Genomic DNA, 13,020 nt, shown 5'->3' with positions numbered 1-13,020 from the left:
TATTTTAAGCCACCAAATTTATGGTTTGTTAACACATCTGTAACTAATTCTTAAGGTACCAGTTGACTTTGTGTCAGGAATTACTGATATCATCTCATGACCTCAACTCATGAGATTGAGAAAATAAAACATGAGGCAAGAGCTTATTCATTTTTCTTTTTTTTTTTTCATTTTTCTTTTATTATTCATATATGCATACAAGGATTGGTTCATTTCTCCCCCCTGCTCCCACCCCCTCCCTTACCACCCACTCCGCCCCCTCCCTCTCCCCGCCCCAATACCCAGCAGAAACTATTTTGCCCTTATTTCTAATCTTGTTGTAGAGAGAGTATAAGCAATAATAGGAAGGAACAAGAGTTTCTGCTGGTTGAGATAAGGATAGCTATACAGGGCATTGACTCACATTGATTTCCTGTGCGTGGGTGTTACCTTCTAGGTTAATTCTTTTTGATCTAACCTTTTCTCTAGTACCTGTTCCCCTTTTCCAATTGGCCTCAGTTGCTTTGAGGTATCTGCTTTAGTTTCTCTGGGTTAAGGGCAACAAATGCTAGCTAGTTTTTTAGGTGTCTTACCTAACACCAGACAGAAAAAGCTACTAGTATCTGAACCCATTGTTTTCTTCTCTCTTACTGCATTGATAAAAGTGTCCCTCCCACCTTCTTTCAAAAGCCAGTCTGTCTCCTTCTGCTTGATCTCCTTTCTCTCTTGCCCTTCTTTAAAAATTGAAAGGTTGGCTCTCAAGTAGTAGAGCATCTGCCTAACCAGTTCAAGGCCCAGATTTTTAAACTCTAGTACTACTTAAAAAAAAAAAAAGACAGAGAGAGACTGACACCTACCATCTGATGTATTTATATGTATTTATACATATGTATGTGCACACATACATGTATGTACATACCTGTGTATCCAGTACTCAGATTTAAATAACCCCCCCAAGATAAACCACTATTTTGACCTGTTTTGTTTGTATTGACTTTCACAAAAACTAAGAATATCCATTTATTGTAAATGTATTTATCATACTGTACACTCTTGTATCTGTCCTTTTCGTTACTGTGTAGTGTCCCAGTGTATGACTATACCACCATTTACCAATTTTCCTTATGGCTGACACTAGGTTATCAGTAGTTTTGAGATACTATGAATAGTTTTATATGTCCCTTTTGGTGAATATAAACACCTCATTCTGTGGCATATCTATCAAGGTGTAGATACTGTCTTCCAAATGGCTGTATAAACTTAATGTGAGTTACAGTTGCTACATGTCTTTTTTCAGTTTGTGGTATTGCCTTTTTAATTTTAGCTACAGTGTTAGTTTTATGTTAGTGTTTCTCCATGGTTTTAATTTGCAATTCCCTAATGACAAATGATGAGCTTTAAGGTTTTTTTACTTAGTTTTTGATGACTTGTCTTTTTCTTCTTTTAAAATTTTTTCATTATTATTATTATTATTTTGCTGGGGGTACATTGTGATATTTACCAATGTTCTTATAATGTATTACAGTTAAATTCACTCATGTATTCTGGATATGCCTTTGTTGGTATCTTTGATATAACATAATTTTTAAATTAACTTTAATGTAATCCAACTTGATCCATCTTACTTTAGGGTTAGTGCCTTTTGTATCCTTTTAAGAACTACGAAACTTACCCCAAAGTGATGAAAATAGTCTTTATTTTTTTCTATACCTTTTATTGATTTACCATTCAAATTTATATCTAATCCATCTCAAATTATTATTTTTTTTTTTTGGCAGTGCTGGGATCAAATCAAGGGCTTAGCACATGCTAAGCTAATAGTCCAGCATTACTCAGGGCCTTGCTAGGCAAGCACTGTCTACTTGAACCATGCTCCCTTCCCTCTTGTCCCTTGGGGTTTTTTTGTTTGTTTGGTTTAGCTTTTTTGTTTCTTTGGTTTTTTTAGCTTGGATGTCTACCTAACCTAGCACCAATTATTGAAAAGATCATCTTTTTCCCAGTAAATTATACTAGACCCTTTATTACAAATCAGATAACCATCTATGAGCGGGTCTGTTTTTGGGCTCTTTATTTTACATCTGTAATTCCAGCACCTGGGAGGGTGAGGCAGGAGGATCTCTAGTTTGAGGCTAGCCTGAGATGCAAAGACCATGTCTCAGAAAACAAAGAAAAAAAATTGTTACTGTTTTAAACAGTTTCTTTATCCTATGTGCTCTTTTCAAGTTTTCTTTCTTAGATTTGGCTGATTCTATTTGGTATCATTTCTTTTTTTTTTTCCACAAAATTATTTCTTTTGGTATGTATTTATTTTATTACAAGTGTGGTGGCAAGTTTTTCCTCAGAACTTGTTTTCTGAACATGTTTTTACTTTCGCGTTAGCTTTTGAGGCATGTTTTCACTGAGTATATAACTGTAGAGTGGCTATTTTACCACTTTAAGGACGACATTGCATTTTCTTTTGGTTTTCATTATTTCTTACAAAAAGTTAGGTATTCCATCATATTCAGCAGACTGAATTATTCCTTTGAAAATAAGGTAACCTTTATTTCTTACCAATTTGAATTTTTCTTTGTCTTTTTTAACATTTTAATTCTGTGCCTGCAGGTATTTGTTTATTTTGAATTTATCCTTTTCAGGGTTTGCTGAATTTCTTGAATTTGTTAGTTAATATCTTTTTATCAGTTTTAGAAAGTTATCTACAGGCATTTCTTCAAAATATTGCTTCTGCCCTATTCCCTCTTCCTTTCCTTTAGATCTCTGATACTACTTATTTCCTGCATTGTTTCCCTGTTTGTCTCTTTGTGTTTCAGTTCCCAAGCTGCATTCTATAGAGTTCACTTTGTCTTCTGTTAGGTTGAGTCTCATCTGCTAGTAATTACTACTTATATACTAAAAAACACTGAATAATATACCTCGAAATGGTAAATATTATTATATGTGGATTATGTATCAATTCAAGATTAGGAAAATACTGTAGATTTTCTAAATAGTGTTTTACACATCCTATGCAACATAAAGGGTTTGTTTTGTGTTGTTTTCCCCAATAGGCAGATAATCTAAGAACAGTGATTATTCTTTGTTGAGACTAAGCTATTTCAGTTTTGCCTTCACTCCCAGGAGGTGATTTTGCTTTAGTCCTCACCAGCATAGCTGACTCTGGAAGGTCTTAAAGTCTGACCTTTGTTTCTCTAACATTGTATAGTTTTCTGTGGCTGCTAACAGCTCTGCAACTGAAACATCTAGCTTCTTGTCTGTTGCTTTCTGCTGGGATTCTTGGAGTCTTACCCTACCCAGGTGCTAGGTAAAAGTAAGCTAGTTCCTCAAGGAGAGATTGTATACAGACTTGAGGTTCCAGAAGGAACCCTACAGTTTAGCCCTTTCATTCCATCTGTCTTGGCAGGCCAAAGTTCCAACCTCTGTCTCAGCCAAATGGGACTTCCACTTTCTCTTTTCCTATGCTATGAATTGGCCAGGCCTCAGTAAATTTGTAGTTCCCTGATTTTCTTCCCTTCTATAGGAAGGAAGAACATCAAACTCTTCCTACACTGTTGCCTAATGTCTTTAACCAACTATTTTATTCACATTTCTGTAGTTGTTCTCATTTAGAAGTCTCGCCTATTATATGCTATTCTGCCATAGCTGGCATTGAAGTCCTCTACTTGTCTTCTGTACTTCATTTTTCAGTAATATCCTCTCTACTTTCCTCTCCTTTCTCTTTCAATTATTAATAGTCCCTTGTCATCAGCCTCATTGCCTATGGCCTTGTTACCATTGGCTTTCAAGCTTATACTACTGTGTTTACCCCTACATCCTTCCTGTCTTTTACTTAACTACAGTGGTTCTCAGCTGGAGTAATTTTGCATCCCAGGGGACATTTTGACTTATGACAATTAGAGGAAAATGGGGGACTTTTGGTATGTAGATGCCAAGGATGATGCTAAAATCCTACAGTTCATGAGATAGCTGCTTAAAACAAAGCATTGTCTAGCCCTAAAGGTGAATATTGCTGAGGATGAGAAACCATAATCCTCTGTTATGCTTGCCTTCATTGCTAAACTAAGAATTGATTGTATATATTGTCTCTATTTCCTTATCTCCTTTTATTTTTATTTTTTAACTTCTTTTTTGGCAGTACTGGGTTTTGAGCTCAGGGCCTGACACTTGCTGGCCAGGTACTCTACCACTTGAGCCACTCTGCAGCACCCCCACCCCCCATCTTCTTTTTATACTTAAATTTATTTATTTACTTAAACTAAGGTCCTCATGCTTGCTAGGCAGGTGCTTTATCACTGAGTCACTCCTTCAACCCTTTTACAATTTTGTAAAGTTTTTCCTCTCTTTTTTATTTTTTTGAAGTGAACTTCACATGATTTTTAAAAGTCAGATAGTTCTACAAAGCTAATAAAGAAAACAATATTCTCCCAGTACCTTTGAACTTAATTGTATAGTTTTGGCTAGTTAGATGTACAGGGATCTACATGTGGATAAAAAGACAAAATTAGCAGGGAGTAAACTTTTGTTATTTCTTCATTCTTTCTGCTTGTAACTTGAATGCAGCAGCTAGGGTTATTAGAAAATAGACGCAAGTTATAATCCTGGTTTTGTTTTGATAGCAGTGGAATATAATCCTCACAGAGATAGGAATTCTATTTTCAAGATTTCCCATGTACAAAACCACTTTTAAGCATCAGTCTTATGTGCATTGTTTTGGACATATCACCAATACATCAAATTTAACATGGCCAAAATGGCTCCTTGATTCTTCTACCGCATTTGTGGGTATGGGAAGACCCAGGTCTACCTATGGGTAAACCCCATTTACCCAGTTACTCAGTCCAGTCATATGAGAGTCATCCATGGTTCTTTCTTATTCCTTGCTATTTATTTTGCCTCCTAAGTTTCACAAATCCACCTATTTCTGTCCATCTCCATTGACACCACTGTTGATCTCAATTATCTTTTGCCTCCCCAACTGGCCTGCATGCATTCCTATTCTTGTCCCCACTCCAGTCTTTTCACTACTTAGCAATGAGAGTGACGTTAAATTATAAATCCGATTTTTTTACTCTCCTGCTTAAGATCATTCAGTGGCTTCCCATTGCTCTTCAAATAAAATCCAAAATTCTGTAAGACCTTGAACAATCTTGCCTATCTCTTCAGTTTCACTTTATGTTCTTCATAGTGTTTCAACTTTCCGTCAGTTCCCTTAGCACATTCATGCTGTTATGTCCACCCATAATTTGCTTCTTTTATACAGTTATTTTCTTTTCTTTCAAACCTAACTTCAATAGCATTTTCCTTAGAGGAATCTTCCCTGATTTATCCTACGTAATTATGACTCACTCATTATTCTCTATCACTTTACCGTGTATTTTACAAAAATTACTTAATATACTTAGGTATTTATTTACTTTATGTGTGGGAGTGACATCTGGCCCATAAAACTATTAAGTTTTATGAGGACAAGCATCATGTTCATTATTACATTTCCAGAACTGAACTCAGTGCCTGGAACAAAAATAGTAGCTCAATATTTGTTGACCAACTGAGTGAATTATGACTATGAAGACTCTTCTTTGCTCAAATGTTTGTTTTTAAAAGTTTTATTCACAGCCAGGCATGGTAGTGGTGCAATGCCTGTAGTCCTAGCATGGGAGGAGGAAGCAGAAGGATCATAAACTTGAGGCCAGCCTGGACTACATTAGTTACATCCTGTCTCAAAAAATTTTTTTATTCTACAAAATAAAAGTTTTATTCTACAAAAAAGTTGAAAAATCTTACAACGCACATTCATATAAACTTCATCTGAATTTAACAATAAACATCTGCAACATTAGCTTTCTCTCTCCCTCATATATGCACATATATGTGTATGTACATACATGTGTTATGTATATGTTTGTATAGGAATTTGTCTACATTTGTCTATATACATTACTACTACTAAGAGTAAACCATATGAAAGGAAGTTGCAAACATGATATCTTTAAATCATTGTTTTATCTCCTATAAATGAGGTCATTCTCCTCTACAGATTAATGCTGTTAAGAAATTTAATACTGATTATTTATAATTTATCTATAATGGTCATTTCTCCAGCTGTTCCCATAATAGCTTTTGTTTTGTGATGCTGATGATCAAAATTGTGAGCCTCCTGAGCAAGTGCTCTGCAACTGAACTATATCCCTAACTCTCCCCCACCCATAATGTCTTTTATAGCCTTTTATTTTTCTTTCACTCCAGAATCCATTTAAGGGTGAATTGTGTTTTGGTCCTTCTATTGTAATTTAAAATAGTGCATAGCTATTTGCTATCTTTTTCTTTCATGAAATTTATATTTTTTAAATGTTCAAAGTGGTTGACTTATATAATGTCCACTGTATGCATGTGTCTGATGGCTCATCATTAAATTTAGGCTACACAATTTTGGCATAACTGTTATATAGATGAAGATATGCTTATCATTGCATCATTTCAGGAGGCTATATGAATGTGTTCCATTATTTATACTGCTAAATTTGGTCACTTCAGTAAGATCTTTTTACCTCATCTTGTTCCCTGTATAAGTAATAAAGTATCTACTTTGATACTTTGCAAGTATTCTGTTTACCAACAATCTATCACATACTGATTTTTGTGATCTATTAATGCATTTGTATAACTAATTTTTTTATTGGTGGTAATTATATCATTCCCACCATATTTATTAGCTATTGTGCTGCCATTCTTTGCTTTACCTGTGCTTAACACATATTTCTTTCTTTAAAAAATATTGTATACTTTGTAGATTTTATTTTTAATTTAGTGTATTATTCATTATTATTTTTTTTATTAGCCTCATATTGCTCCAAATTTGGCCAGTGGAAGATTTCTTGAAGTGGTTCCTATGTCTTTGAGCACTTACTCTCCTTCTGTTACAAGACTGTTCATCAGACTATTTCTCCTGGTGGAGAATATTTGGAGGCCAGAAATCTGAATGTTGTGTGTATTCTTAGTGTATCTTCTTTCTGTGGGCTTTTCAAAGTAGACAGAACTAAGATGATGTTTTGTGTAGACAGGCATATTTATTCATTTAAATAACTTTCTTTGATACCCCCAGTTCATCCCTAACGTCCCATTCCATTTGATGCTTCTGTCTCTCGCAGTGAGTATCCTGATGCCCAGCAACTTAATATATTTACTTATTTATTCTATCTGAGATACATATAAGATACTATAATCAAAGTTCAAGATTCATTTACAGTTTTCTTTTTCACCCTTAGAATGTTTGATACTTTTCTATGTTCAGAAATACTTGAACTAATTCTTTTTCTTTATGGTATGGGTAGCAATTTGATTATACAGATGTTTATTTTTTCTTGTTTTCAATTTTAGCCTTTGTTTTTTCATTCTTTTCTGTTTCCTTTATTTCTTGAATATGCAAAGCATTTATTTGGCTCAGAACTGTATTGAAAAGGTATATTCAGAAGTCTCAGTTTCCATTTGTATTTCTTAGACATGGTTTCCACCCATTCCCTTTGTTGAGTATAACCATTTTCATTATTTTCTGTTTTTTTCTCTTTTCCCTATTTTCCCTTCTTCCAAAAATAGCACCTTACATTATAAAATATCCCTTTGCACTTTGCTTTTGTGAACAATTCAGTGTATTTTGGAATTCATTTCATATCAGCTCAAAGATTCTTTCTCAGTGCTTTTTCAAAGGCATATAGATCCTCCTTGGAGTAGTAAAAGGAGTGATTGCTAAGTGATTGGCCCTGTTAATTATACCTTTCATTTCTGTTAAGATTATCTGTTTCTTCTTTCCTTATATCTATACCTCTAACATCAGATAAGCTTATTTTTATTTTACTTTTAAAGTATTATATCTACTTCACTAATTTCTGTGGTTCTCATGGATCACATTTCTGGAACTAAGGTTTGGGGCTTATCTCCACCTTTTCTCTAGTTTTGTAGTTAGGGCAAAGTAGTGTTTAGATAATCTAGTTAGGGCTGGCAACATGGCCCAAATGATAGAGTACCTGCCTAGACAGTTAATAGATTTATTAACTTCTTCCATTATTATTTTGTTATTCCTTTCAAAAGTTTGTTTAACAGCTTCAGTTATGCAGTACTTTAACTTTATTTTAAATAATAGTTTTATTAAACTGTTGAATTACAACGACTAGCTTTTAAAGTGTACCAGTGATCTGTAAGTCAGAGTCCTACTGATGGAAGGAGTTATTTTTATATTACCTGGAAGTTTTAATGAAACTTTTAAATATGTAACTGACAATTACTTTCTTCCTTTAGTTGAATATTAATATTTTCTTCATTAGCTGAAAAATCTCTATGGCCTTCTGAACATCATTTTGAACTTTATGCCCATTCTGTCATACTGAAGATAAAGGAGATTTAGGTTCAACATTTCATTTACTGATTCTGTCAAGCAAGCCTTCTATTTCCAGACTTTTTTTTTTTTTTTTTTTCGGTACTGGAGCTTGAACTCAGGGCCTACAACTTGAGCCACTTCACCAACCCTTTTTTGTGATGGGTGTTTTTCCCATAGGGTCTCGTGGACTATTTGCCTGGGCTGGCTTTGAACCACAATCTTGATCTCCTGAGTAGCTAGGATTGCAAGCATGAGCCACAAGTGCCCAGCCTATTTACTAAGTTCTTTAGTACACTTTGGTATTTCAAAGATGAATAAAATAAAGTCACTGCCCACAGACATATAACCAAATATACATAGTGTATAATAAGAGAAACAGATGCAATCAATATAGCATGGTAAGCATTACAATGACTGTATGCTTAAGGTTGATGAGTGAGAGAAAATATAAAATTGCTTGGGATGATGCCAGGGAAGATTTGTTAGGAGAGAGACATAGTAGATAGATGTTTAATAAGTCAATGAGCATTAGTAAGTAAAATATCTTGTCCTATGCCTCTGAACTATATAAAATTCTATTATTTATTGGAAGGACAAGTTTGTGAGAAATCAAGACACTAATAGAGCTAGTTAGCATTAATTATATAGTATAGATGATTGATTGCCAGGAGATGGAAGCAATAGCTAACATTTATTTAAATATTCTGCTACACAGATTTCATGATTTATCACATACAGTAGCTCTCTGAGATAGGTCAGCTCATTTTACAGATAAGGACTCTAAAACTTAAAAAGTCAAAATATTCTCCTGAAAGTCATACAGATAAAATGTGTTGCAGTCAGGATACAAACTCAGTTACAATTACTAGAAACAATGTCCTTACCCGTGCAAAAATGAACAATAATGACCATAAGAACCGAGAAAAAAACAGATTATCTGATGAGAGCATTTGGATTTCTCTGAATAATTAAATTAGATAAATGTTCAAATGTTGCAAGTTAGCTAGATGACAGGTATTTTGTGAAAAAGAGTTTCCTCTGTACACATACTTCTGACACCAGATTTATGTTTGGTTTTTTTCCCCCATAACAAATCAGTTTGACTCTGGTGAGAAACTGACTAGCTATGCTGTAATTCAACTCAATCCTAATACTAGTTTCCTGTCCCATGAGACAAAAGGCTTAATTCTACAGGACTACCCCCATTTAAGCTTCCAGTTGCACAGGAGGCTTTCTGTACTTCGGACTGATTATATATAAATTAGGAGTACCCATGACTTTCTCCTTGGGTTTGATAATTTGTGAAAATGACTCGCTTAACTCAGGAAAGTGCTTTACATACATTTACTAGCCTGTTATAAAGGATATTATGAAGGATTCAAGTGAAGAGGTACATAGGGCAATGATCTCGCATGCAGGAGGACTTTTGTCGCCATGAAGTTAGAGCATGCCATTCTCCTGGTACACAGATGCATTTTACACTCAAAATTTCCTCAAATCTTGTCCAAGAAGTTCTTTTCTTTGTTTTTGAGCCAGGGTCTTACTGTGTAGCCCAGGATGACCTTGAACTCTCCATCCTCCTGCCTCAGGCTTATGAGAACTGAGATTATAGGTGTGAGTCACCATATCAGGCCTCTTAAGAGTTTGTGCAGAGCTTAATCTTCAGTCCTTCCACTCCTTTCCTGGAAGTTAGTGGTTGGAGCTGAAAGTTTCTGGTGAGCAGCTCATTTTGTTCACCTTTAGAGGTTCCAGCCTGTCATTCATTAGGATAAAGTCACTTGTGATTAAAAGGGGATCCTTTTTCCTCAGTAAATTCCAAGGGTTTAATACCTCTGTGCCAAGAATGGGGGACAAAGCCCAAATATACTTCTTTTGGTGTGGGGGGGGGATGGTGGAGAGAGGAGGAGCAGTACCAGGGTTTAAACTCAGTGCTTCACATGTGCTAGGCAGGTGGTCTACTGTTTTGAGCCATACCTCTAGCCCCCAAATACACTTCTTATACCACAGTTATGAAGAATATTCCAAGCATGGGTGTTGGCATAAATATTTATTGGTTAGAGTTTACTTAAGAAACAGACCAATATGATTTGAGTAGTCAATTCGATTTGATCATCTCAGGATTAGTCAGGAGGGACTTAGTCACAATAAGAAAGTCATTCTTATCTAGACAACAGTTTTTACTCTTGTCACAAGATGCTTATACATCAGTCTTGATATACTTGGAATCCACAGTGATCTCAGAAGACAATGAATGGCTCAGAGAAAAGGCAGATGCAAAATGGAGGCAAAGTATTTTCAGGCCCAAATGAAGGGTAACCGCTTTTAGAAAAAACCATTTAAGTACCTGTTCTGTTATTGTTAGGTTCCTTTTTCTGATCTATAAAATGAGGATGGTAACACTGTCTGTCTTATAAAGTTATTATATGTAAAGCCTAACATGTAGCAACTACTCAGCAAATGTTACATATTATTATTATTGATGTATTTTAGTAAATGTGATTGAGAATATTATATAGTAGCCTGCACTGTTAGTTGAGAAATGCTTAAAAGATAGTTGTAAGAAGTAAACTGAAAGGAAGGGACACATACTAGGAGTATTTTAAATTAGTTCTATTAATATTTTAAGTTTATATAGCTTTATAAAATAAGTGGTACTTTGTGCTGCTTCATAGTATTTTTGTGTTCTTTTTTTTTTTTGTGGTACTGAGAATTGAACCAAGGGCCTCATGCATGCTAGGCAAACACTCAACCACTGAGCTACATCCCCAATCCTTTTGTGTTCTTTATTATATCCACAGTTAATTGCTGACAAGTGAATAATTAAAGAGCACTTTGACATGTTAAATTTGATTTTCAGAACCATTCTATGAGATGTTATTTCCATTTTATTAAGCCTCAGAATGATGAAATAATTCATTGAAGATCATACAGATTAATAAAAGAATCAGTTTAAAAATCTGGATCTCCTTATGAGTATTTTAGTGACTATTATTTCACATTACATAAGAACTCATGAAATATAGCAGAGAACAAATATGAAAGGTATTACATTGAAAGAGCTAATATATTTTCTTAGCTCTTTCAATGCCAAGAAATAAGCAAGACATGGAAGGGGCAAACTAGTTCAGACTCTTAATTCATAGATAAACTCAATGTTATTTAAATATAGTCTCCTATAGATCAAAATATTCAGTGGCTATCATGTGCCTCTTAAAATACCTTTAACAAAAGAAATTTTTAAAAGGAGGAAAGCTAAAAAACAAACAAAGAAATAACATTTAACATAAATGAAAATAAGTTCTTGCTTTTCTGTATCAAACTGTATTAGACACTTTATACATTCTGGGTGATTGTAAAATATTTACAGTAGAGCTATTTCTTATGTGTTTTTAAATACTATTGATTGTGAAACTTTTTGAAATTTACCATCAGGCCAATGGTGTTAGCGTCAACATAGAACTATGCTTCGTGGTGTTCTGGGAAAAACTTTTCGACTTGTTGGCTATACTATTCAATATGGATGTATAGCCCATTGTGCTTTTGAATACGTTGGTGGTGTTGTAATGGTAAGTTTTTATATTCAAGAATATTCATTTTAAACATATTCTCTTTAAATTGAAGGAAAATGCGTTTTCCTTCATATTACTTTAAGTTATTAATTTAATGAACAAAATGTGAAAATTAAAACAATCTTTCTAAATATTAGAATATAAGATGGTGTGTATGCATTGGCACTGACCTAAAATATAAGAGCCATTACTTTAAACATGTCCTGTATTCTGTTTTTCACAGGGTCTCAAAAGATCCTCATAATAACCAATAGTGATAATTGTTGCTGTTTATTAAGTGCTATTTACTGTTTTCAGGGTATGTTTGATGTTCACGTATTACTTCTTTGGTTTTGAGGTAATTATTAGAAATTCATTATAGATATGAGGAAACAGAAAGCATAAGTAATTTGTTCCAGGTTCCAAAGGTAATAGAAATAGGGAAGGAGGAATTTCAACACAAATTTTCTGATTTCTATAACTCTTACTAATTACTACTGAGTTTGTCATTTAAATAAATAAGTATTCTGCTAATGACAGTGTTAAAATGTTAAAACTTCCCTTCATCCCCAACCTCTACTTTTTTTCAATATTGCATCATGCATCTGCCAACTCTGATTGTTCAAATCGTTTGTCATGTAAATGAAACTAATTAGCTAATCAATTGATTTTTTATTGATGTTTCTATTTTTTTACATGAGGTTTACCCTAACAGCTTTTTTTTCCCCCTGTGCAACAGTCTCCTTTTATTTTTTTTATTTTTTCATTTTTCTTTTATTATTCATATGTGCATACAAGGCTTGGTTCATTTCTCCCCCCTGCCCCCACCCCCTCCCTTACCACCCACTCCGCCCCCTCCTTCTCCCCCCCCTCAATACCCAGCAGAAACTATTTTGCCCTTATTTCTAATTTTGTTGTAGAGAGAGTATAAGGAATAATAGGAAGGAACAAGGGTTTTTGCTGGTTGAGATAAGGATAGCTATACAGGGCATTGACTCACATTGATTTCCTGTGCGTGGGTGTTACCTTCTAGGTTAATTCTTTTTGATCTAACCTTTTCTCTAGTTCCTGGTCCCCTTTTCCTATTGGCCTCAGTTGCTTTTAAGGTATCTGCTTTAGTTTCTC

The 13,020-nt window shown here is 34.4% G+C and overlaps 1 protein-coding gene across 21 annotated transcripts in view; it reads left to right on the top strand.

The window, feature by feature from the left end:
• The window catches only part of Immp1l (inner mitochondrial membrane peptidase subunit 1), a 69,322-nt gene that overhangs the window by 26,005 nt on the left and 30,297 nt on the right, over window positions 1–13,020 (top strand). For 19 of the 21 annotated variants that reach the window (XM_074043495.1, XM_074043515.1, XM_074043415.1 and 16 more), the window contains one exon: window positions 11,780–11,913. In XM_074043495.1, the coding sequence (XP_073899596.1) occupies window positions 11,809–11,913 (105 nt within the window). In that variant the 5' untranslated portion in view covers window positions 11,780–11,808. Of the gene's footprint in view, window positions 1–7,078; window positions 7,124–11,779; window positions 11,914–13,020 lie in introns of all 21 variants that reach the window. The other 2 variants (XM_074043526.1, XM_074043499.1) reach the window with 1 other exon arrangement.

This window comes from Castor canadensis, chromosome 1, assembly GCF_047511655.1.
Source record: "Castor canadensis chromosome 1, mCasCan1.hap1v2, whole genome shotgun sequence".
Taxonomy (NCBI): domain Eukaryota; kingdom Metazoa; phylum Chordata; class Mammalia; order Rodentia; family Castoridae; genus Castor; species Castor canadensis.
This window is presented reverse-complemented; position numbering and strand designations above follow the sequence as displayed.